Below are 24043 nucleotides of genomic sequence, written 5' to 3'. Positions count from 1 at the left end.
AAAAATATACCTTCTCAAAAAATGGTGCCAATAAAAAGATGGATAATGTCTCGTTTACCAGATGTTTTTTGCCAGATGGCAGTAAAATTACTAGCGATAGTTGCTGCAGTGTTCGTACTTCGTTTCAACAGCATCGTAAGTATTACCAGTGTTATTGTTACGTACTTGCTTAGTGAATAGATCAACGAGCCGCCATCCTCCAGGCCAGAATGCGCATACGTACTCTCGCCTTTAATAGGCTACCTGCAGCTTAAAAATATAATTTTCCACCCTAGGATTATACGTGGGTATCGTTTACTAACGTAGGCTACGATCCGTTCGTATATCGGACGTTAAAAATCGCTAGCTGGTGTGGCCGTTCGGGTTTGCGTAAAGAGCCCAATTGTTCGCACGCATCGATGTCAACTATGAACCATTAAGGTGCCCAGCTGAAACTAGTGCGTCCCTAGAATATCCATAACTTCCGAACCTGATAAGTGAAAACAGTTATTTCTAGTAATAATAATAATAATCATACTGAAATAGTTTTGTCAACGTTACAATTTGGTTGGGTCCATCTCGAGAACTCCGTTTACTCAGACCGAGCCGTGTCACACACGTTAGTAACAAAATAGAATATATATGTAAATAGTCATCGATGAACCTTGATTGACTATGTTTTGCCGAGGGAAAGTTTGTTTCCACATGTATTTTCATTGAAATGTGAAGCATTGTTATTTTCAATTAAATTCTCCACTCTGTTTGAGGAATACTAAATTTAGCTGAGGTACACTGAGGGCTCCCGCTTGCTTCATTTTAGTCAAGAGCTCTTACAGATCCGTTTCTCAGTGGTGGAATATAAAATGCACTATTTAATGATGACTTCTATCATTAGCACAGTTATAGAGAGATCTCTATTATTTAAGTGTTACTTAAGGCAGATAAACTGAATAGATCGCTGCAAAGGACCGTCCCTGATTCCGCTAGCGATTCAAGCTGAACGAATGATTGCGTCTATTTACGAAACGATCGAATATGGCCGTCGTGTATTCTCAACGTCGGGCCGGTTTTCGATGGAACACCTTAATATTTCTATAACAGCTCTTGCTCCATGTCAATACAGTTACATGTTTAGCTCGCTCGATACGAGAAGTTTTTCAAAGAGCGACCTGAACTCTACCCTCTAATGATCTCCGTTCATTGCTCGCACCGCCTGACGGCACAGTACAAATGAACATGTGTAAATTGTTAGCTGATTTAAAGTAACATCTCCGATTTAGAATAAAAACTGACGGTATTAGAATACTTTTTGTACCTGTAGGATTTTTCTGAATTTCGGAGTATACGTCTCTGATTTCTATAGGCGTTAACTCTTCTTCGGCTATTAGCAGTCACGAAAGATAGTACGCCAACGCATCCACACTATCGAAAAATACGTGTAAACTTCTGTTGCCGTGTCTTCTACGCCTACCAACATCTTGTACCCAATCAACTAATGGACCCTATTCCATTTTCTGATCACAGAGCTGTTGTGACTTGTGCTTCGTTTAATAACAGTATCAGAAAATGCTAATGATAGCAATTATTATGCCGGTGAAGCTACCAGATTCTATATATACCTATTACCGCAAGTTTTCGATGCATTTCGGATCACGTGTTATGTTTCTGGACTAGGATGTTACTGTCCCTCAGCTTCGACCGCCATTAGCAACAGTATTCATACAATTTTTTTACTTGTTGTACCCAATTTCTATTTGTTGATCGCCTTCACTAAACACCGTGGCTATTAGGTCACGTTATTTGTCCAGCTGGAAATGGCCGTCGTGTCGTGTTGTTGTTGTTGTTGTTGTTGTTCTTACAGCCACTTCTGCCTCCAAAATAGCTCTGGTTCCAGGTACCTCCAAAATAGGTATCTGTTCGGAGGCGGGCCGAGAAAAGAACGCGAAGTGGAGGCGAATGTTAGTAACGTCTTTGTTTAGCCCCGAATCCTTTCCACTTGGCCTATTGGAATGAACCCGTCAAAGCCGACCACCGAAAACATCCAAGACGTTTTAGGAACTAAGGAATTGATTTACAGGTGCGAGACAGGAAACAAGTAACGACAAGTGGACAGCGTCATAAGAGTTCGCGTGCTCATTTTACTATCGACGTTAACTGGGCCACAGAAAGATTTCATAGAAGCAATGGCAAGCCTCTATTCTAACTTTACTTCGATCTGCTTGTGAATGTTTGTGTGTGTGAGTCGAATCGTGCTTGGCTGTTAAGCCAATGATTGACGAGCGGTTCCTTAAAAACTATGATTGGCCTATCTGGTACACCAGCCCCATCGGCTAACAAAACCACAGTATGTATATATTCTTTTCATAGCGCTTAGTCTAATATAGATAGGGCTGAAATAAGGCGTTAGTCTAATAGATATTCTTATGAGACGCTAATCGAAACGTGTCATTTGTGCCGAAAGCTTAGTTGGCCACCTGAATTTTGGAACAAGCGGATATTTCAACCCCAGCCTCTTGGCGCATCGACACGAACTGTTTTCGCCTTTATCTTTTAAACTTCTCTACTTCCTTTGTTTTCCAACGAAAACATCGACAATGGAATAAAAAAAAAATATCGAAAGTGAAACATAATGAGAAAAATCATAAAGACAGAACAAAAGAGGAAAAAACAATCACTCGTTTCCTAGGTGTTTTTCTTGTCTCGTTAAGGGGAAGCAAAAACGGAATACAATCGGTTAGGAGTATGCCCTACACTGGAATGGTGACGAGTGAAATCAACCAACGGACGACCATGTCGAGACAAGGAAAGGACATACCGAGTACACCAAATCGGCTTGGAAACGAGATCTACCCGAGTCGAATGCCACGTTCATTTCAATGATAGCGGTAGCGGCGCCGCCATCATCATCTCGTGCCGGAAATGGGACACTATCAAAAATCGTACATTCATCTTTCCATCCGACTCTTTCTCTTTCTTCTGCTTCGTCATCTTCGTTTTGCCTGAATAATGGCAAAACAAACGCATCCCTAGCGAATGCCAGAGGGGGGATGAAACAGGAACGTAGCGATCATAACTCACAGAACATATATAGGCGAGCTTTGTGGCAAAGGTGGATCAAATCCGGTGCCGAAAAACAGCCAGCGCCGGCGTTGCTTTTACGGCAGAAAATAGAAGTAACGCAAATCAGAGGATCATAACAGCCATTGTAATGGCGACCGAGTTCGACCAAATTAGCTGGATCGGTTTCGAACAAAGGCAGTAACACTATTATTTTTACAACATACCAATATGGCTACGGTTACGACTTCAGACAGAAGTTTCTTCTTTGCTAATCGGACTATATGCTACGCAAAGGGAGGCAACGCGGCAGGTGAGCTTCGTAGAGGAGACGTAATATTTTAGGTATGTTTATTATATATATAAAAAAAAGTAGAGAAATCTCTCTGTTTGAGGCAGCAAAGTACAAATGTATTACTAAATAAACATTTGAGGTGTTCTCAGGGGAAAAGGGGCAGAGTGTTTCAGAAATATTTGTTTAATCAATAAAGAAAAAAATAAATTCCAAGTTGAGTTTTTTCCTGCTATAGTTATTAGTAAATTTTGTCGCGTTCCAAACTGTTTTGGTTCAAGACGATGATGAGAATAGCTCATTTTCTTACTGTAAATGAGAAACGTTGAGATATTCATATACGAAACATAACGTCCTCTAATTCTCATAAATTTTCTAATTTCCTTCCAAGTTGCTTCGTTATTTGGAAAAATTATATAGAGAGGAACCTTCTTCAAAAAAAATACCGGAATCGCACATTGTGACCCGAGGGTATCTCGCATATTTCCTAGTCGACTCGTCACTGCTGTCCGAAAATTTGCACCGTCGTTTCAGGCTCCCAACGACGGAAGCGTTCAGGGTGAGCCTTGGATTTTGAAAGCGAAAACTTCTAAGGATTGATGAAGACTTTTGATTTTGGGTGTAATGAAAAACAACGAGTGGAGACAAACTAACCGGTTAAATAGAAATGCCATCACTCCTTATATGTGCCGCGCGTGGGTTCCACCGTAGATTTTACAGAAAACTAGGTTTCCACGAGCCTGATAATACGTTAAGTAGATGTCATGCCACTCGATACTTACTGGTTTAGCAGTCTTTCCATGTAGTTCTATAAACTCAACAAGACTCGTTTGACCCAAATGATGTAAAATGATACTATATACCCTATCTGGGACTAGCAGTGAAATTGAATAAATAGACTTTTATTGAAATTGTGTGTGTAGTGCTCTCCAACCTTTCCATTGACACATTCGTATTCGATACCGTCGCGGACTCAAAAAAGTGGCCTTAAACTAATCCATAATTAAGTATTATTTGTCTAGCTTTATGTAGTATCTTTGTTTTGCAAAATGGTTTTTAGCTTTGGTTAGATTTTTGCTAGTAAAAAAAAAAAACTGGCTAATAGAGGAATCTGCAGAGCCGATATCAGTAATTATATTGGCAAAAGTTAGAAAGTTTTCATTAATGGTTATGCCACCGGGGCGTTGGGCCGATAAATCGCTAGGCTGACGGTGATGTATGAGTAATTTTATTCAAGTAAAATAAGCATGTCTATGTGAATTGATATGATCCATATATCACGAACGTAATATAAACACGTATGTGGGAAACAAATCCTATTATTAAGGAACGCCAACGTAAACGGCTTAACAGTTTTTTACAGTACCTCATCATTGACAAACTTTGCTCAAAGAGCCGTTACTTTTTTAACTCTTGATATTAGGCATAGAGTAGATGTAGTCCATTACACCGTGTCTCATTCAAGGCTGTTCTGTATGTTGGGAATGGTGCGTAACGCAGAAGTTTATGCACGGATTGTAGTGATAGCGGTTGCTATTTTCGTAGTTCCCGCAGAAGGCACACCAATTAAGCTTAATCCAAAAACCGTAGACTGTTGAAGAATCTGTTATAGATCTATATATATATATATATATAACATGCGTCAATTAGAGTGCATGTAGCACGGCATCTAAACATTTTATAATAATAAAAACAGCTCAATGACACGATCAGATCGTGCCGATGTTATTAATATTTCCACCTAGCAATACAACACGTCCGTCTGTGCGTGTCCGTTTCACAGAGAAGAAACGCTGTCCTCCATTAGAGTCGCGCTGATGAATAGTGTTGCCTCGCATCGTTGCCTGACACACGGGTCATTTTTTTCTTACTTTTTTGTTGCTGTAATTTCTTTCGTCCATCGATTTGCGTATTTTCATTTCGTTGATGCCTCTGTTTAAGCGCCTACTGCTGTCGCTGTTACGTTTGCCCCGTCGTCGTCGTCGTCAGCAACAAACGAATTCACTCACTGTTTCTATAAGATCATTGCAATCTATTATTGCCGCCAAAATCAACGGCAGTTGCTGCTAATCTTATGATTACTTCGGTTCCCCTTCTGCCGCCGGTTGCAGCCCCGGGCAAAGCCTAAATCAGCATCGCAACTGTGGCCGTTGCGGCAGCAGCTGTCCGTCGATGGCGTTAGGATCGTCGAATCTCGGTGATGATTCCCGTTGAGCGCAGCGTTGGCGTTGGCGTTGTCTTGGATGTTGTTGTGCGCTGGGCCATCACTTACGCCTCGTCGGACTATCAAATTTCGCTGGTTTTGGTCTTCGTCATGGCACTGAAGCTGACGCCGCATCTAGTGTTTGGTCTTCGACGATACTTACCTTTCGCAGTAGTAATGGTATATGTAGCACTATTATAAATAAAAGGGGAAAACGCACCGAATGGCCCTAAATTTGTGTTCCCGAAGCTGCTGTTACAACAAGTACATTTGCCTAGCCACTAAAATATTAACCAACGCTTCCGGCGGCTCGGTAAACGCCAGAGCTGCTCGATGCACACCGGTCGTTTATGACCTTTCAGTCCATCGCGTGAGCGCGTAGAACTCTTCCAGCTGTTCGACCAGCGGCTCGGGCTACGACACAATATCTTCGACCGCAAGAAGCCGAAGCTGAACTACTACTCCTCTTCAGGCTTATAGTAGTGTTGGCTATGGTGGTACTGTACTGTTAATGGCGGTCGGCCGAAGAAGACGAAGGCGAAATTCGAAATTTTCGAAAGTGCTGACCGAATATTTCTAATGTAAATAAATTTACCTGATAGGGGGGTGGTCGAGAAACGCTCACGTTTACGATGAACCCTACCGCGCGTTCTATTCTCCTCTTGCTATAATTAGATGTACCTATGTACGTGGGGTACTGGGTTGCCGGATTGCCAGGCAAGCTTTCGACGGTGGACATCGATGCAAATTTGGTAAGCGATTAGAAATAGCTCTTGGGTACCCATAATTATTAGCTGGCCTGTGAAATCGTAGACGGTGGACGGCGTTTCGTTGACAGAAGCAGCGTCATATATAACGCAGTTTAATGTGGAAATAAACTGAAATATATGTATAGCCTATGTAGTCAATTATATTAATAGCTATAAACTGCGTGGCTTCATCGACCCGTATGCTATGTGTAAATGCACCAGCGATAACCCAGAATAGACCTTAATTGTAGTAGTAACGGTGCCTCGAGTAAAAGCAACCTGCTGCGGTAATTATTTATCGAACAAGTTTACGTCTATGACGAATTAGTGATTTCTGAATCAACGAATAGAACAGCATTGCGTTTAGTAGGGTGCAGGTGTATAAAACATGGCGCCTCCAGAAGTTCTTCAACGTTTAAATTCTCATAGAATTCACTCTATCGTTAAGATCACCGTGACTGTAACAGCTGCATTTGACATTCATATTATTTCATTGTCTGACCGTAGCGCATCTGTGAGGGCTTCATACTGTTCGGGTCGTTTGGCGTAGGTGAAAACACAACGGCGTTCAACAACAAGATTTTGTACTTGCAAACAATTTTTCCTGCTTTCTTTGCGCGGAATACGTCATCCGTTATTTGCTCAGTATCTTATATCAAATGCCCCCGTGGCGTTCGACAACACACACTGCGCGCTCTGCCAGCGCACGTAGAGCCGTCATGCACACAGCATCCTTTGCGTAACTATTAATATGACCACTTGTTTATCAACCTACCTAAAGACGAGCTTAAATCACTAGCTATTGCATTCGGTTTCTGTAGATAAAGGTTTATTTCTGCTGCCTTATGGTCTGGGACAGGACACGACACGACCAATCAATCAACAACAACAAATCAGGGATGTTGTGCCCCAATCCGATACGAATACATTTCTATTAAATCGTCACGTTCAAACGTGGATATGAGAAGCGTAATGATATCAAGAGACGCTGCTTTGAAAAAGGCTGTTCTCTCAAACCATTACTACGGCCGTTTACGCGACGTAATTGAAAGTCATCGGTTTGTCTGGCCACAGTTAAGAAACATCAAAGCTTCAGCCGATCCAGCTCTATGCTTCTATAGTTGACATTCACAAGAACTATCTGTCGATGTACCAATAGTAATATATATAAAATAACGAGCGGACGCCGCTTAGTGCTAATCCGCCCCTCTAACGGCCGGCCTTAGCGAATCCGAGTGTTGGTTTGTGATCGACGGCATTATCCGGCAGCTGATGCAATTGCCCTACAGTTCACCGATAACAACAGTATTCCTTCACTGAAGAAAAAGAGCCTTTACATTAGCACCCTCTGAGGTAAACATATTTCCACCGACTGATATAGATTGGCATGCATCAGTCGATTTTCAATGCTGTGTGTATTTTCATATATCTTTTTGAAGCGCAAGTCTTCGGTGACAAAAGGACAACGAGAAGTGCTGACGTTAGCTACCTTTTGTAATTCTAATTCTTCTACTATAACCAATGCTGTTCCGTGTGCTGATATCTGGCGCGTTTTGTATTTAGTACCGCACAAGTATTGAAGATCTGGGCGTTTGTCTATTCAGCTATCTATTGACTTCCAGTGGGAAATATCATTCGTTTCCAGGTGAGGAGGCACCATATTCTTAACAGATTTCGTTTTCCTTCTCTTTAGCGTCGTAAATTAGCATAAAAACACACACGGACAAGGTCATAATAAACTCTAATCAGATACATTTTACTCAAGCAAAGTAAGTATAATCATGATAGTCATCATCGCATGGTGCTCTGTTCGCGGTGCTGCGTTCGCAAGCGCCGCCAAGCGCAGCAGCAGCAACTGCGAGAATGGCCCTATTTGCCCAGTTCATTATGGTTGGTGACACAAACAAACATGGTCCGATGCGAGGAGTACGCCTCTTTGACTTAATTTGGTACTTAGTTAGCTTTGCCACCTGGCACGCTTGGGTCGTTGAAAAGCGCATTTTTCGTTTGGTTCATCATTGAGAACCAATAAACAACGGCTAAGAACATACAGGGAGCAATACGGTAGCTGCAGCCCATAACATTTATCGTCGCCCCCCGCGACGACCGGCTTCACTGCTGCCTAGCGTGAATTCAGTAAATTTACATAGTGGTTTAAAAGCTCGTTAACGCGATAGTACTGGATTGTATTTGCAACGTTCGTGGTACCTGTTTACTTGGTACGTGCTCTATAGTCAATTTAACAGGTTCCCCAGTCATGATATTATACAAATATATACAAACCTTTTATGGTAGTCACTAGTCGTTACTGCGGCATTGGTCGGAGTCGTACATTAACTCTATAAGCAATGATCCCTCGGTTAGAAAAAGATTTTAGCTTCTGCTGCTCTTGATTTTTGCGTCATTGAAGTCAGATTAACGCATTTTGCAGGCAAGCATTCACAAGATCAAGGCAAAATAATAAGTGCTTTAATTTCATTCAAACGCTTTCTTCACATACGTGCATCGTCGAAGTTCGTGCCACTGTTAAATTTATTGAAGCCAAAGGATCAATCAAGCTTTAGTCTAAAATAATGCTCTGACCGAAAAAAAAAACATAGTATAACAATATCTCTACAGAAATGCATGTTGTTGCTTAAACAGGTATGTGGAAGAAGTTTGAGAGAATCCGCTTGCAAAGCAACGGAGCTAACAGACCTCGCTTTTCGACGACGGCGTTCTAAAGCCTCCTATAAAGTCACTAATCGTCTTCACGATTACAGATCAGAAAAGTTGGAATACTGTAAAAAGACTGATCATATGATGATGCGACCCACCGCATTTGTGCAGGTAGCTGGCTTCTGCTTGCGCTGTTTGTTTGACCAGCGTGAACTAGTCAACATTTCTGGTCCTGAGTTCCACCGCTACTACTCCTCAACGATCATCATTTACCGATCCGATCATACGTCTTTTCCAGCCGGCGATCCTGGGTAATTATATAGTGTAGTTATTTAAAGCTATTTAGAATTTAATAGAGCGTAGCGATAAATGTGACTATATAGCACGAAGCGAACGTATTATTGGTGGTTACGAGTTGGCGAGGGATGTGCAGGTGCTATGTTGCTGCGTTGATACGTACGCTCCTTCCATGTAAATAAATAATTTAGGCCTTACAGTGACCTGAACGAAATTTGGATTACTCATAGGTGATACCAATAGCAGTAGCGATAAATAATAATGAAACCGTTGTTAGTTTAGCCCGTATAGTGAAATGAACTGATCGAAAACAGTGATCGAAACCCTCCCTACATTTCACCACTGATTGCAAACCAACGTATAACAGATCTGTCACAGATTTCAACGAACTGATTGAATTCCTGCTCGAAGAGATGCCGCTTTTACATATGGATTTCGATTTCTCTTAAAATGAAAATACCTATTTATTGTAAAACAAGCAAAGCACATATTTATTTATCAATTCTGTAACAATAATGACACTAATACAGTGTTCTTTTCCAATAGAAGCTCGTCCTGCTAAATCAAACCATCTTAAATTCGCCAGCTGAATATTGACGTGGATAGGTCCTTTTTTACGGTGTCTTCGCATACATAGCTATAGAAATACAGCAGCGAAATAGCAGCATACGAGCAAAACATGTTCAAAAGATGCACTATTTCCGACACCTTTTTGAACAAACGTGCGAATGAGCCAACAAGTAAACACTAAACACATAATAATAAAGAAAAGTACTAAAGGACACATACGTATATTATTAAACTTTTTCTACGGTTCAGTTTTTTTTGGGCTGTTGTAGCTGAGCAAATACGACTGCTGCTATCGCGGGCATCGTTCATATAAATAATAGGCAAGAGGGAAATATCCCGCGCTTTTTTAAAAATAGGTAATGCATTTCTGAATTTACTACGTCCTTAAATCATCCAACGGCAGCAGCGTGCAACGGGAACGTTGTTCATGCGGGGCTTCTTCTTTTTGCGGTTCTACGATCGCTAAGATTTGCGGTAACGCTCTGTGTGTTGGCACTTGCAACACAGCGAAGACTGTTGCGCGGATAAAGGGACAGAGCGAAAAAACCAGAAGTGGCAAAGTCCACCTGGCGCCACTGTTCATGCCGCTAATGTTTTTGTTGCTGGCTGTTACGATCCAACAACTGATAGATGAACGCGTTTTTTTGCACAGTCGTTTGCCTTGTCGGTAAAAGCGAACCATTCGAGCGGTGTCGGTCACAATCGGCGGCAGATCGGTGCGACGCAGCGACAACTTCGAATTGGGATTCTATGTTGACAACAGCGTTGGTGAGCGCATAGGCAAATGCTGACTTCTGTCGACTGTACGCCATAGCGATCTTAGAACGGCCTGTCCCGTTCCAGAAATCTCAAATTGACCAAGCGGATAATCGTACCTATCACTATAGCGCAATGGCGGTGATGCTGATAGAAGCTGGAGTAGCTCAAGACGCTAGAGCAGACAACGACGCCGTCAGCCGCCCGTCTGCTAACGAAGATGATAATCTTGATAGCAATGGCTCCTAGGGATGGCGATGTTGACGCCTTTGAGTTGCTTTTAACGCAGCCTTGTCGCATCAGTGCCACGTTTAAAAAAATCGGCTTCTACAGGACCTATAGTCGGTTTTATAATCGTTTTAGTATTCAAGATGAAGCAAACCTCAATGTGCAAATAAATAAATAAATAACAGTTGCTATTATATGTTCTATTTATTAGTTTAATTTGTTTTAAATTCACAGCCAACGTATGTATATGCCATACCAGTGTTATCTTTTATAAGTTAATTTTACTTCTATAGATATCATCAGTATACGATGTACTCCATGAGATGCGGTGACATTGGAATCCTCCGTCTGGAGGATCCCTGTCTAAAACCTTTCAGCGGTGAAATCGTCGTGGTCGGATTTATTCTAAGCGTTTTTCAGTGTCGATTTTCTGCTCAGGCAAAGCGATTAATCACCTAATACCATGAACCCCGTTATTTTTCTAACATTGGTTGTCTAATTTAGCAATACATTGGCCATCTGACCACAACCATAAACGTTTGAAGTTCTTACTGCCTGCCATGATGCATCGCTCCAGCCCCTAGTTTCGAATTCGGTTCGTAAATTTAGCAGACGACCACGCTAGCACTGCACAATCGTGAAGACCCATCGCGACTATAATTAAGCTTCAACGATCGTTACTACCGTTATGAATAGGAAAGCTATAATAGACGTCGTGTGCGCTAACTATGCGCGAACACTCTAAACCCCCAAGTGTCTGTCGCTCCCTTTTCCCCATTTTCTCTTTTACACTTTAGCCTAGAATTGGCTTCGATTTAAGCCATACGAATATTATGATATTAAAATATTGAATATACTGACTATTATGGCTATAAGGATACGAATCTTATTTTCCATCGCAATAATTGTCACCCTCATTCCCGCCCGCCTGTTATGTTTTGGCTTAATTTCGGTACAACTATCGTGGTTACCATTTTTGCTTTGTTGGACAAAGGCAGTTAGCTTGTTAATGATCCTACTCCTTAGATAGATATCCTTGGCCGATCGTTGCTGTTCTCTCGAAAGCAAAGCAATCACATCTGTAGTCGCACAGAGAATTGGACAGCTGAATATTTCTTGGCCGTAACTTAAATATAGTAAGACTGCGCAAGTTTTCAACTTCAACTATTACGAGCAAACAACAGCCCAGTTTTGCGGCCACTCTGTCCCTTCTTCAGTATCCCTCACTACCATCCTGCTGTTATTGTTATTATATATGCCCTTTTCCAAGATTGCACTTATAATAGTGCAGTTGCAGATTCTAAACTTGCGATGAGCGGTCAGTGGTAATTTTCGATAGCTAAACTAACCGTTAACGGTCGACGCTGACGCCAATGCGTATTCATTACGTGCCGCTGTTTTCGTCTTTGTCGCAGCTGCTATTTCAGTCGCTTTTGTTGTTGTTGTGTGACTGACAATGTTTATTTTTAGAGCCGTTGTCGTCAGCATGTCTCAGTAGAAATCCTCGTCATTTTCCTCGCAATGAACGAACGAAAAGTCTGAAACAAACAAGCACAAATGCATATAACCGTATAGTGTCAGGGCGCACAGGCGTACTAACGTGCAAATGGCTAAATCGTGATAAAAACGAAGCTCACAATAAGCACGCGCTTATTATTGGTGGCCAAATACGACTGCTCTTGTCGTCACGGGGCCGATAATGGGGTTGGAGTCGGCATCTTTGCCAGCCGCGTTCGGCCTGCCGTTGACTATTGCGACCAATAATCAACGGCAGGCCGAACGTAAACAAAGCCATGCGATGTTGCCCCTGTAACCCTGGCCGAGGTAGCGGCCGAAATTCCGTTGTAGTCCATGATTGGAAAGTTTGTGAACAAGACTCAATATTGGTTCTTCAATGATTATTTGTTTGTCGAATGCGGCACTCACGATCAGATTACAACAATACAGTGATAGCTGTCGCCCGAGTCACAACGACTTCATTTCAGGCATGAAGTACATCGACGGAGAAGGTTCCGCTTGCGCAGAAAGCAGCACCCATCTAGTAGCAAGGCTTTGCAATCGGAAAGAACTAACGAATCACTCAATTTTTTTGAGTATCGACGCCGTGACAGATGCTAGAACCGCAATACCTTAACATCATTAACGTGGTGCTGGCAAAAGTACTCGATGAACGATTTGATGCCCGCCAAGCAATAAAAGCCAGCTGTAGGCCACGTTCGGCCTGGCGAATGTTGAGCAGTTTCGACAGGTGGGACAGGGTCGGCTTTAACAGGCTTGACAGTTCCAAGAAATCCGAACTAGACAACGTTTTTTGTTATAAATCCCATATGATCCTAAATAATGCAAATTTGAGGGTGGCAAAAGTGTTTAATTCCGGAGATAACCCATTAGACGGTAGCAGGTACTGCAACATAGTCACGACTCGAATTCGTTGGGGCATAAAACAAATGTGATTCAGCGCTGATGATTCTTATGAAGTTGCCCGTACAAACATTACTCTAATTAGAACTTCATGGGGCTAATTGAAAGTTGCAAACGTACTTAAAAACTTTTAACTCGGAGCAGAAGGGAACTGAGTCGGTAATTATAATTGGCTGCCAATTACAACTACTCTACTTTCATGGGCAGAAACATTTTACCTTCAGTAATGGTAGAAAAATATGAAGATAAAAATAATTTCAGAATATTACGATTGGATGAATGGTCAAAGCCATAGTAAAAATCTGCTAATTACCGAACCACAAGCCATAAAGTAAAGTGATAAAAATAATGAATCTATTAGCGGGTTTGCGTATTTTAAAAACGATTCTAAAAAATTCAATTTACGTATGCATAGAACGAACAACTTTTTTCCTTTATAGTCGTGCTGCCAGAAGTAGCCAGAACTTAGATCGGTGTTCCAACTTACAGTACTTTATTACAGCCATGGTGAAATCAAATGATCATATTCTTACGTTATAATCTTAACGCTTAGTATACTATATAAGTGTCACCTGTATTTTATGTTCAGCTTCCGTGACAGTGGTCACGTTGATTTTAGTCTGCGGGCTATATTGATAGCAATAGTGTTAGATTAGAGCGTGACACATGACGATGTGGAGAACGGTATGCTCATTATAATATACGTTGGAAGGATGTTCGTTTTTCCTTGGGAGCATTCGCTATTGGCTTATTCGCAGGTGAATAGGCCTGTAGTAAAATAAAAGGTCAAAGCGGGCTACGATGACTCGTAATGACCCCGTTTTTCTATAACCTATTACCACCCTACTCGTTTAACGATCTGACGAAGACCAACGGACGAAATCGCGTGATGGACAACCGTAACCTGTATATTCACTGGCAGCGCCATAAAGCAACAACGTGCCACCAGAAACCTAAATTAGCCTTTTAAGGATAGCGCTGTTATACCGGCTTGCACGTTACGATCCATAGAGGCATGCAAAATCCGATATCAACTCACTGATATATAGAAACGTTTATAACTATCAATACTGCCTATTACTAAGAGAAATTTTATCAAACATCTATTGATTGACCATAGCTTGAAAGCCAGCGTGACAAAAATATGTAGGTGGCGTAAACTAGGGACTGATTAGGCATCGACAATTCTGACGGTAGTAGGTTCGTTAGACGATACGGTCAGCTCACTACACGTCATAGAGTCGCATGTCTCGCGCTTGGGCTGCCCCGTACAATGTCAATACAAAATCGGACGTACGCAACGGCAACAGCGGCAGCAGCACGAGCGACGATCAGAAGCACATTGACTACGTATGGCAAAAACATGATATTTTATGACAATAGTATAAAATCAAGCCATCGGAACCCGTAAGGAGTGATCGAGTATTGCACTAGTCAAGAACGCTTACGTGTGAAGAGAAGACTGATTTCATAACCACAACAACAGGAGCAGGAGTAGACGAGGATACACTGCTAAAAACAACACAATTCATTAGAATGTTTTGAACTTAGTAATAACTGAGTTGTATGAACGCATTTTATCGTCGTATTGGCTAAAAGCTTTTCTAATTAATATAAACCTATGCCAAGCGGCGAATAGATGGGATCTAATGTACTTGGACCGTAGCAACATATAGCGTTGATGCAAGCGTGAATTGGGGGCCCAGTGATGTTCTAGGTGTAGTGGTGACCCGGAAGTATCGGTGCCGTAGTATGTTTACATATATGCCGTTGAAAAAGGGTTTTGGCGGAAAGTAGCCACGGGATAGTTTTAGAAAGGCACTTGCAACAACGACACACGATGGCTGTTCCTTTGTAGCCCGTATGTAACAGGGCCTATACAGAGCCATCAAAGCAGACTTTGAAATTAGCGATTAAAATCCGTAAAGAAAGTTCGCAGGTAAAGTTTGAATTCAGCTGTTCAATAAGGAAGTGATTTGCTGCAATTTCTTCTTTTTTTCATTGCAGGGTTCAGATCTGAACAGACCCAATCAAATACATTCTGTTAGCAAAACTATGTCCAAAAAGTTTCAGCGGCATGCCTTGACCACGTAAACGTATAAACTTCTATAGGCAAAAAACCGCTTAAAATACTTAGCAGTGGAAGAAAGGGATGCTTTTCGCCAGTTTTTCTGTAGTATGTACAGTCTATACGTAATTATAGACTGTCTAATCAATATCAGCTGCCATATAAGAGACAAGGGAGGATTTTGTCGGTCAAATACTATATAAGGTCACTCTAAATAGAAACCGTTTAAACCCCGTCTCGTTTTCCGCAGAACAGCCGCCAATGTACAATGATCACTGTCGTATTTTTGCTACATACAGTATTCGAATGCAATTACTATATATGTTCTGTGTATTAAATCTATCCTTTAACAGTAAGCGTTGGTTCGCATTCTCGGAAGTGCCTGACCGGCGTATGAAAAAAGAGGACAAACATCCACCAAATCAATATGGAGCATTTGATTTTATTTCATTCAGGTCTTGTCAATATTATTGTGATATAATTATATTAATATCTAATTAACTGTAAACCCGTTTTGGAGCACTACGACGTTTCCAATTCTGTGAAGTGGCTTCTATTGATACGTTCCGCTTATCACCATTTGGCTAACCTGGGTCAATTCTGTAGCGGGCGAGGTACGTTGATAACCCAAAAATTTTGAATGCAATGAATGCTACACCTGATCGTGCTAAGGAAAAGAATTTTTAGGAAGATGTATCGCCATTTATCATTTTTTGTTACAACAGGTTGCAGGTGCAGGCTATCGCCCTTTTGGCCCCGCTAGACCCTGTATCACAGATGAAACAAATCAGCCTTATTGACTAGCATCAGCTGTGAGAGTACCGCCTAAAATATTGTCATATCTACCTCTAACGTAGCTGTTTCCTCCGGAACTTCAGCATTCGCTCAAAACATACTATTCTAAAATTGTGACCTTCATATCTAGCAAATATTCTATCCTATTCTACTTTAATGCGAGCACTGTCTAGAGCTCTCTCATTTTGTCAGAATCTTCTAGTAACTTTGTATTATTCTGCAATTTGCCCGTCTTTCGGTTGCAGTTGTGCCAATCCGTTAACAACATACTGTTATAGAAATAACGCTCTAATTCAGGTGGAGATTTCTTAGATTTCCGCCCGCCACTTGTCGTCTCCAATTAATTTTCGAAACTTCCAAATGATTCTGGGCCCGTTGCGGTGAGCCATAGACCTAATCCTTGCACAGACACATTTAGCGAATCCTCGAGCAGAAAGTAATTTTTGGGTATAGTTCGAAAAAATTTTCCAATATAACTTTTAGAAAGTTTCAATAGCTGCGTGGCATATAGTTTAGTCAGGGCTTAACGTGCTCAAAATAAGCAAAAGACTACGCCTTACGAAGAAGTGTTTGACCGATTGCTGAAACCAGCAGCCCGGCCAAGGCTCAAATCACGTCAGCCGCACAGGGCGACCATCCTGCGCTAGCTCATCTAAGATGAAGAATCAATACGCATATAAAATGTTAGCAGTGTAAAATAGATTAATTATTATGCATTTCTATAGCGGAAGATCAACGGATGCGTGTCTTCATCATGTCTTATTGCTCGATCATGCTCACTTTTCACCTGAAATCGCATCAATAAAATACTGAGGATTAGTCTTCATTGAAAGAAAGACAGATATTCGTAGGATAATATTCTGGAACTGCTCGATTGGTTATTGCGTAAGTCGTCAGCATCGCGTACTTCAATCTCTGTCGCCTTTGTTCAATTTAGGTTTTGCGCAAAAATGTAAAGGACAATGGCACAACTCGATGCTCAAATAACATACATGCAAATTATGCGCCTTATCTAAAAAGCAGTGCTTATAACTGTGTACGGTCCTGCAGACATTTAAAGCTCAGAGGTCTTTAAACAGTACATACATTAAGCAAACGAAGACCAAGTTAAGAAGCTTGAACTCCTAACTTGTCTATTTTTCAATTCAACTCAAACGCCACCTCGGCTAACAAGGACTTTAATGGCCGGTGTTACCTGCTGGGGATCCTGTTGAGACCGAAGACGATGAAGTAGCTATATAACGCATCCTGATACCGTTTTGTGAAGACTCGGTCTCTTCGACGCTAATGTTGGCTGTCTCTCTTTTAGCCACCACGAGATTCAGATGATTAACGGACGTAGAATTGTCTTCACCCGACTCGATATCACTTGGCGACAGATCTTCGGAGCTAGCTATGAAGCATTTATCCTTTGAATCGAATAAACAAGTGAACAAGCTTAGATAGGAATAGTATTATTAGATCTCTCAACCGAATCAAGGTATCGGGCTGTAATTTATAATACATGTTGTTATTCATTCGTGTCTCCTTACTCAATCTCTGTTCTAGCCAATTACCCGTACCACCAGTTACATAGTGTGTTCTGATACTGATTACGCCATCTTACTATTCAGGGGCTGAAAGGTAAGACTAGAATAAAAATGCCATGCAAGCATTTCAGCTAATCTTTAACTTCCAAGATATGCTGGATTTATTGTTATAAGTTTAGCATTTAACTTATTGCTGTAAGAATATTACCTTCTTTATCTAAATTGGGAAATAAGAACTTGCCGACCCGAATGAACGGTACGTACTAAAATTGCCGACACCACACGTGCAGAAACATCATAATTTCGATCTGCGTCTTTCGTAGAACGTGCACTGTCAACTTATTAGGTCCACAATAGAACGGTGTACACTATCCATTGCGCGTCTAGTGCTATTTTGAATAGCCACCAAATTGGGCTTCTTCATATTCTTTTTCCTATTTTTCGATAAAGCCGACTCAATATCAGCTGTGGCAACATGATGCCAGAGATGAAGACTGAACTCCCTATACTTAATTGAAGGCTTCGACTTTCTTCGTCGATACATTGTTGCGTGCTGCATACTTTTCATTCATTATTTATAAGGAAAAGCTGAACTATCCACATAGAGCAATGGTCGAGATGCTGTGGAATCGACTATATGTTCAGCATCTATATGTACATATATACGCGTAAAAACGTTGCTCAATTATAAGGGGAACGACTTAACACGTTGAACAGAATAGAAAAAACCATGTTGATATATCAATAGAATTGCCGAATACAAATGGATCACCTTCGAGCTATTGCTACAACATCCGCAGGATTTTTCCTAATATTTTTGCCGCAACGAGCCATGCGGCATTTTGTTGTCTGTAAAGGTAATATACGATCTTAAAATTCAGCCCATCCCACATACGTGTCTATATATATATATATATATATATATATATATATATATATATATATATATGGATTCATGCAGCGGCCAACTAGAAACAAAAGTGATGCTTAAGGACAACATCGAAAGTTATGGTATCATCCAGAGTGGCGCGACGCTGCAAAATAGCAGACGAACGCCGCTATTCCCCGTCACGATGTTCGACACGATTGTTTTATTGGTCGCTCATAAAAACATGACGCTATACAACTGTACCATACGCAAGCATTGATTTTGCCGTCCATGGTTATGCTAGGTAACGAAAAGCATATTTGCAAAATAATCTCTAGGTTGCTTACAGACTGCCGCTAACGCGTGAGAAAGATATCCATATATACGATAATGAGACAAAGATTTTTTTCGTCTGCTTTAGCAGTTGATTAAATGCTTTCCCTGTCCATTGGCAGGTGCGCCGTCTGTGGCGGGCTCGGCAATTGTTCTCTATTCTATTGTCTAGTACGACGCATTCGGACATCGCTGAGTGCCAAATGACGTTGAGAAACCATGTAATAATAATAATAATAACCATAATCATCACGATAATGATACGCGTTCGGTCTGGTACCTAGATGAGACTTGTAAGTGGATCCCTGTATGTGAAAATTACATCATCCTGTTTCCTTTTAAAATAGAACTCAAGCCAACTGCCAAACAAGTAACACTAATTGCGTCCGATGCCTTCTTCACGGTGTGCAGAGACGGACTCACCACAACTCGTCGTAATTCTGTTAGATTGCCCATGACCTTCAAAAGCATACCCGGATCACTACAATTCCCTGCAAACATAACAGATCAATCATTAAGAATCAACAGAAATGTGCATATGTAAATATTATGATACCTCTGCGTCTTGACGTTTTACCTAATACGTTGTGATGACGTTAAGACATGGGATGATTTAGGGGACGTGACACTGATGAACGCCAGAGCATATCGAGTGTATGTACTGTCAAAGTTGGGATAAGTGATAGATATTTCAATTATATCAAACTTGTTTAAATTTACCGCCACAAACTAGTTAGATGGTAGGTTATGAGTTGTAGCCTAGTCGCAGATGCGCCATCATGAATTAAAGTAAGGCTTTAAAAACGGTGGAATACTTTTGAAAAAATGCGCCCCCTTTCGATAGTCCATATGGTCATCAAGCGAGAAGAAATGTGTTCCGTCTACTTCGATCACTAGGGGCTAATGTACATACGGCGTTAAGCGTATGCGGCCATAGAACTATACATTTCTCTGACGTGACCCGTTGCGGAACGATTGGAGGGAGCATCGTTTCTGCCAGCCTGACATTCGTCGCAGCATCGATCTAGCACCCTATGTGTATTGTATGTATTCTTGAATTGTTGATCAGTTGTTTTATCTACTGAATGTATGTTAAAAGTAGGCAATCAGTATTAGAGTTCAGTGAGTGAAGCTTGTTTTTTTATAGTGATTGATTCGAACTTAAAATCAAACGGAACGCATGATCTAAACGAACGGTTCATTTAGATTTCTTTTACAATGAATAAACAACTATCTAATAGCTAAAGAAGAGCAACTTACAAATCTAGTTACCGATAAAAATCAGAAGGTGCTCACTCGCGTAAGTTTAACTTATGTCTGGTACACGTCGAATCATTTCAAACGAAACTATTCCGTAGTAATATAGCAGCTTTTACGAAAAAATTGTGCGTATAATCCATCATCAAAGAACACGGTTTTATTAAAGTGATTTGAACCAATCTTAGTAACACATATAATTTACCAGTAGGCAATAGTTAATACGAATAATGCGGATATAATTATAATAAAATATACTTTCTTAGAAGCAGCATATATAAATATAGGTACGACCCAGTTAGCGTTGTCGGCGAACAAACGCACCCAGGTCGCGGCCCATAGGACATACATCATAACTGTTTCATTGAGCATCGTATTGTGGACGGCATAAGCCCATAGACACTCCTGTACGTGAAATAAAAGCGTTCATTGTAAAGTTGTCCTTTCGTATAACTTTGTAATTGCTATTTTCTTGTTCAGATTTTCTTGAAAAATGAGATCGCGTGCACCTGCCAACATAGGCCAACTTTGTTATGTGCATTTTAACTTCTACAACAAGTTCGATTAATAGACACGTGTCCTTATCGTTTCGAGTAATTTAACTTGTACTGTGCCGTTTTAGTTGGCTGTTGTTTGGTCTGCTTACTAAACTGCGTCCGACTGTGACTATTTTCCAATATCAGCTTGAAAGAAACTTCTTCATCTTCTTCTTCAAAAAAAAAAGCTTCACACGTCAATTATAAGTTCATTTGTGAATTTAGGTAAGTAGATATTATCGAGAATATTTCAACGTGTTGTTGTTGGTCACTGAAAACATGATCATCATGGGATATGTTAATCGCACACTGCATGTATACAGAAACTCTGCACTCTGCACTTTTGCGAGAGAGAGTTTGTTATGCTTTTCCATAGTATATCTAAGTTTTTTTTTTTTAACTTTTAATACTCACTGAACCATTATATCATTTTATTACGGCACTAACCGCTATGCCGTTGATCGACACGCTCGACCGTTGTTGTGAACACATCTAAGTGTCTGTACAGGAATCCGAATAGTATACACATATACCGAGCATGTCGTGAGATCGGTTTAAGAAGAGTATGCAGTCTTCATTCGTTCTCGAGCTTCGACCAAACAGCCATCGTTGCTATTCGATTAGTCCAACTACGAGCGCCGTTCCGTTAACATGCCTGTCTCTTTCAACTAGACGCATCGCTTATTGCACTATTATGGTCTCTGTTTATTACCTGTTATTGCAACGCTATCCATGAATTACTGCGCCCAGTCTGTCAGCCTGAACCTTATCCGTTTCCAGTGATCCGATATGTCAAAAGATCAACTCGTCGGTCTTGCCATGATTCTTTCCTGTTGTTGTAGTTGTTCTGTACGAACGGACCGTTGTCTATAATGGGTCCATAAGATGGTACATTCACATATAGAGAATCAGCCATCCACATCGCTGTACAAAGGCATGTACGCACGTAATCAGCTAGATGCTACATGTGTCATATAGAAAACCGTTTGCGCTGCTTGTGACTAACTACAGGCGGCCCATATATGTCGATTGAACGTGAAGTACCGAACGACTATTGTATCTAAACAAAACTCGTCCTATTCATCGAGGCCAATTGGACGCCGTCCATAACAGCGTTGATGTGGGAGGAAGCACGAGTGGATGGACGGAACGATGCAGCGGTTTGCAATTCATCATGAAGCCCAGAATATTGTTCCAGAACACGGCATATACTGCGTGCCACTTCTTCGTTGGAAGTATAAACTATTTTGCAGTTGTTAGCAAACGTCGCAAATGTACGGAGGTCATCGATATGAGACCAAATCGCCGAACATATGTAACACGGGCATCTAGAAAACACGGTACAACCAAGGTACCATCTGTCAGTAGGTGACGTCCATCTGATTTTAGGCCTGCTTTCGTATGCGATCAAAATGGTTTTGTTAACCAATAGCCAATTTCAATAAAAATAGAACCACTGCATTGAGAAGCAGAGTTTGAGGACAATAGTTGAATTCTATTGATTAGGCAAATACCAACTGGAAGTATACATAGATGATTGCATCGCAAAGTGTTCGGATGATGACATATAAACTTTAATTGTACACTACAGCATAGGCCATGATGAGCGCACGTTAGTGACGCTTAGAATGATGCCAATTCAGACAAGGTGCGACGCATCATCAGGTACCAAGCAAGTGGGCCTACAAATGTTTATAATTTTTTATTCCTAATGAGTTAAAACTTCGAAAAGAAAAAAAAGTACAAAATGTTCGTATATTGTCGACCCACCGGAACGAAGTAATCTACCTCGGTGGCAATTAGTAAGCATAATAACTGATGACGCAGTCCACCATATGTACATGTTTTGATAGCATATTGTATATAAAAGAAGGTTATATTAAACATGTTGTGTTCATCGCACTTAGTTCTGATCATATTGTCACATCTAAACAGTTATGTGTACGAAATGTACTGCATCAAACATATGGTCGCATATATTCTACCCCAATTCCTCTACCATATAATATAGATCTTCCCCGAGGGTTATTCAGAGGTTACATCATGGCTGTTTAGCTTCTGTTAGTTTTTAAGGCACGAGATCGATTTTTCGGTAGGTAAATATTGTTGCTATGCTTTTGCTGGTTGATTATGGCAGACAGAGGTACTTATTTATTATACTACAAGTCCCCTTTAAAGGTATACTGGTAATGTGTTTTCCGACTAAATTAAGGAACAGTGAAGTGGCGCAGGTTCGAAGCCTGGCGCCGACACGTTCTTTTCGCGCTGGAAAGGGCCAGCCACCCGAGACATTATGCCTGTAGACTCGAGAAAGCTAAGAACTAAAAAACCGTACGGGGTTCGTCTATTCTGTCTAGCAGGGCATAAATAGTTTAAACTAATCGGTATTAGTACGGAAAAAAATAATATTCCATCTGTTAGGTCCATCTGACTGCACATTTTTAGACCAAGAGGTTTGGATCTCTTTGTTAAGTTTTCAAACATAACAAATTTTTCTCCTAGGGAAGGATTAGATATGAGCTCATCAAAGTGCCCTACTACCATTTGCTTCGAACTTCCGGAAATTTTAACTTACACGTTCCGTCTCCAACAAGCATGATGATCCTATTGCCCTTGAAGATTGTTGGATTCTCATTTAATGATGGCAGCGGTTCTCCCAGAAGATGTTCGAAACCGCGCAATCGAGGTGCGTGTGTTTGCTCTCCAGAATCCCTATCGGCAAGGTGGGGGCGCGTCTGACAAACCGCCGATATAGCAGCAAAAACTAATATCGCTATACTCCACATTTCTTAGCTCGAAGATTGCACACTTCACTTATATATTTGCGGCACTTGGCTGTAAAGTTTCAGTTCAGAGTGTTTCCGATTCCAATTCTCGCGGCCTGTCTAGCGACGCTTAAGAGGTACTGGACGGCAATCGGTAAGCACCATCCGCTATTTAAGTATGCCTTGCAATGTTATATATGTTACTAAGGAAAGCGAGTCTTAACGAGCGAAGGATCAAGTGACGGCTATACATTGTCTACATGACTAATATCTCATAGATCTGATCTGTAAAAGGGGGACGAAGTCGAACTCTCGATTCCATTACGCGCACTTAATGTATATGTTCGTACTTGTTATTATGTAGTTTAAGTATATATAACTATAGAGTTAAGTATTATCGCTTGAGCTGTTTTGTGACACGTTAGCCGCTGCCAAACTACATGATTGAAATCAAGGCGGACCATGAAAGTTTTGGAAGGAGCGGTTACAGGACTGCGTGGACAAAGCTTGTTTCGGCCGCGACGGCAATGAAGGTAGAGGAACGCCACATGAAGCGTAGGATACTCGTATGTTTTAGACGGATTCAAGCAAACGTAGGTGCGCAAGCTTCTATCCCATTATCGCTGACAACAATGACATACTATATGATAGCTCGATAACCAGCAGAACATTTGATTGAGTG

The 24043-nt window shown here is 41.0% G+C and overlaps 1 protein-coding gene and 2 long non-coding RNA genes across 3 annotated transcripts; 1 reads left to right on the top strand and 2 right to left on the bottom strand.

Annotated features, from left to right (window-relative positions):
• Positions 1-4351: 4351 nt before the first annotated feature.
• LOC147758158 (uncharacterized) lies at positions 4352-9257 on the bottom strand. The gene is made up of 3 exons (XR_015318676.1): positions 8978-9257; positions 8564-8619; positions 4352-6409 (listed from the first exon to the last, which is right to left on the bottom strand). It is a non-coding gene; the product is annotated as an uncharacterized LOC147758158 (long non-coding RNA).
• A 6443-nt stretch (positions 9258-15700) lies between these two features.
• LOC111242944 (uncharacterized) lies at positions 15701-23571 on the bottom strand. Its single transcript, XM_022787904.2, has 4 exons — positions 23172-23571; positions 19227-19294; positions 17269-17482; positions 15701-16860 (listed from the first exon to the last, which is right to left on the bottom strand). The coding sequence occupies exons 1-4, from the start codon at positions 23380-23382 to the stop codon at positions 16850-16852; spliced, it is 504 nt and encodes a 167-aa protein (XP_022643639.1). The 5' UTR covers positions 23383-23571; the 3' UTR covers positions 15701-16849.
• On the top strand, positions 19288-22498 carry LOC147758157 (uncharacterized). Its single transcript, XR_015327198.1, has 2 exons — positions 19288-19846; positions 20327-22498. It is a non-coding gene; the product is annotated as an uncharacterized LOC147758157 (long non-coding RNA).
• Positions 23572-24043: the final 472 nt, after the last annotated feature.

The sequence above is a fragment of the Varroa destructor genome, unplaced genomic scaffold (assembly GCF_002443255.2).
Source record: "Varroa destructor unplaced genomic scaffold, Vdes_3.0 BEIS01000001.1, whole genome shotgun sequence".
In the NCBI taxonomy this organism is placed as follows: domain Eukaryota; kingdom Metazoa; phylum Arthropoda; class Arachnida; order Mesostigmata; family Varroidae; genus Varroa; species Varroa destructor.
The sequence above is the reverse complement of the archived record's forward strand: the minus strand, read 5'-3'. Positions and strand labels throughout refer to the sequence as shown.

Bases quoted from the DNA above. Each gene is read 5' to 3' on its own strand.
- LOC111242944 (XM_022787904.2), bottom strand. From the start codon at position 23,382: ATGTGGAGTATAGCGATATTAGTTTTTGCTGCTATATCGGCGGTTTGT. The intron at 19,295-23,171 runs GTAAGTTAAAAT...TTATGTTTGCAG, and splicing joins GCTTGTTGGAGACGGAACGT to GGAATTGTAGTGATCCGGGT. The intron at 17,483-19,226 runs GTGAGTCCGTCT...TTCGATTCAAAG, and splicing joins CAGAATTACGACGAGTTGTG to GATAAATGCTTCATAGCTAG.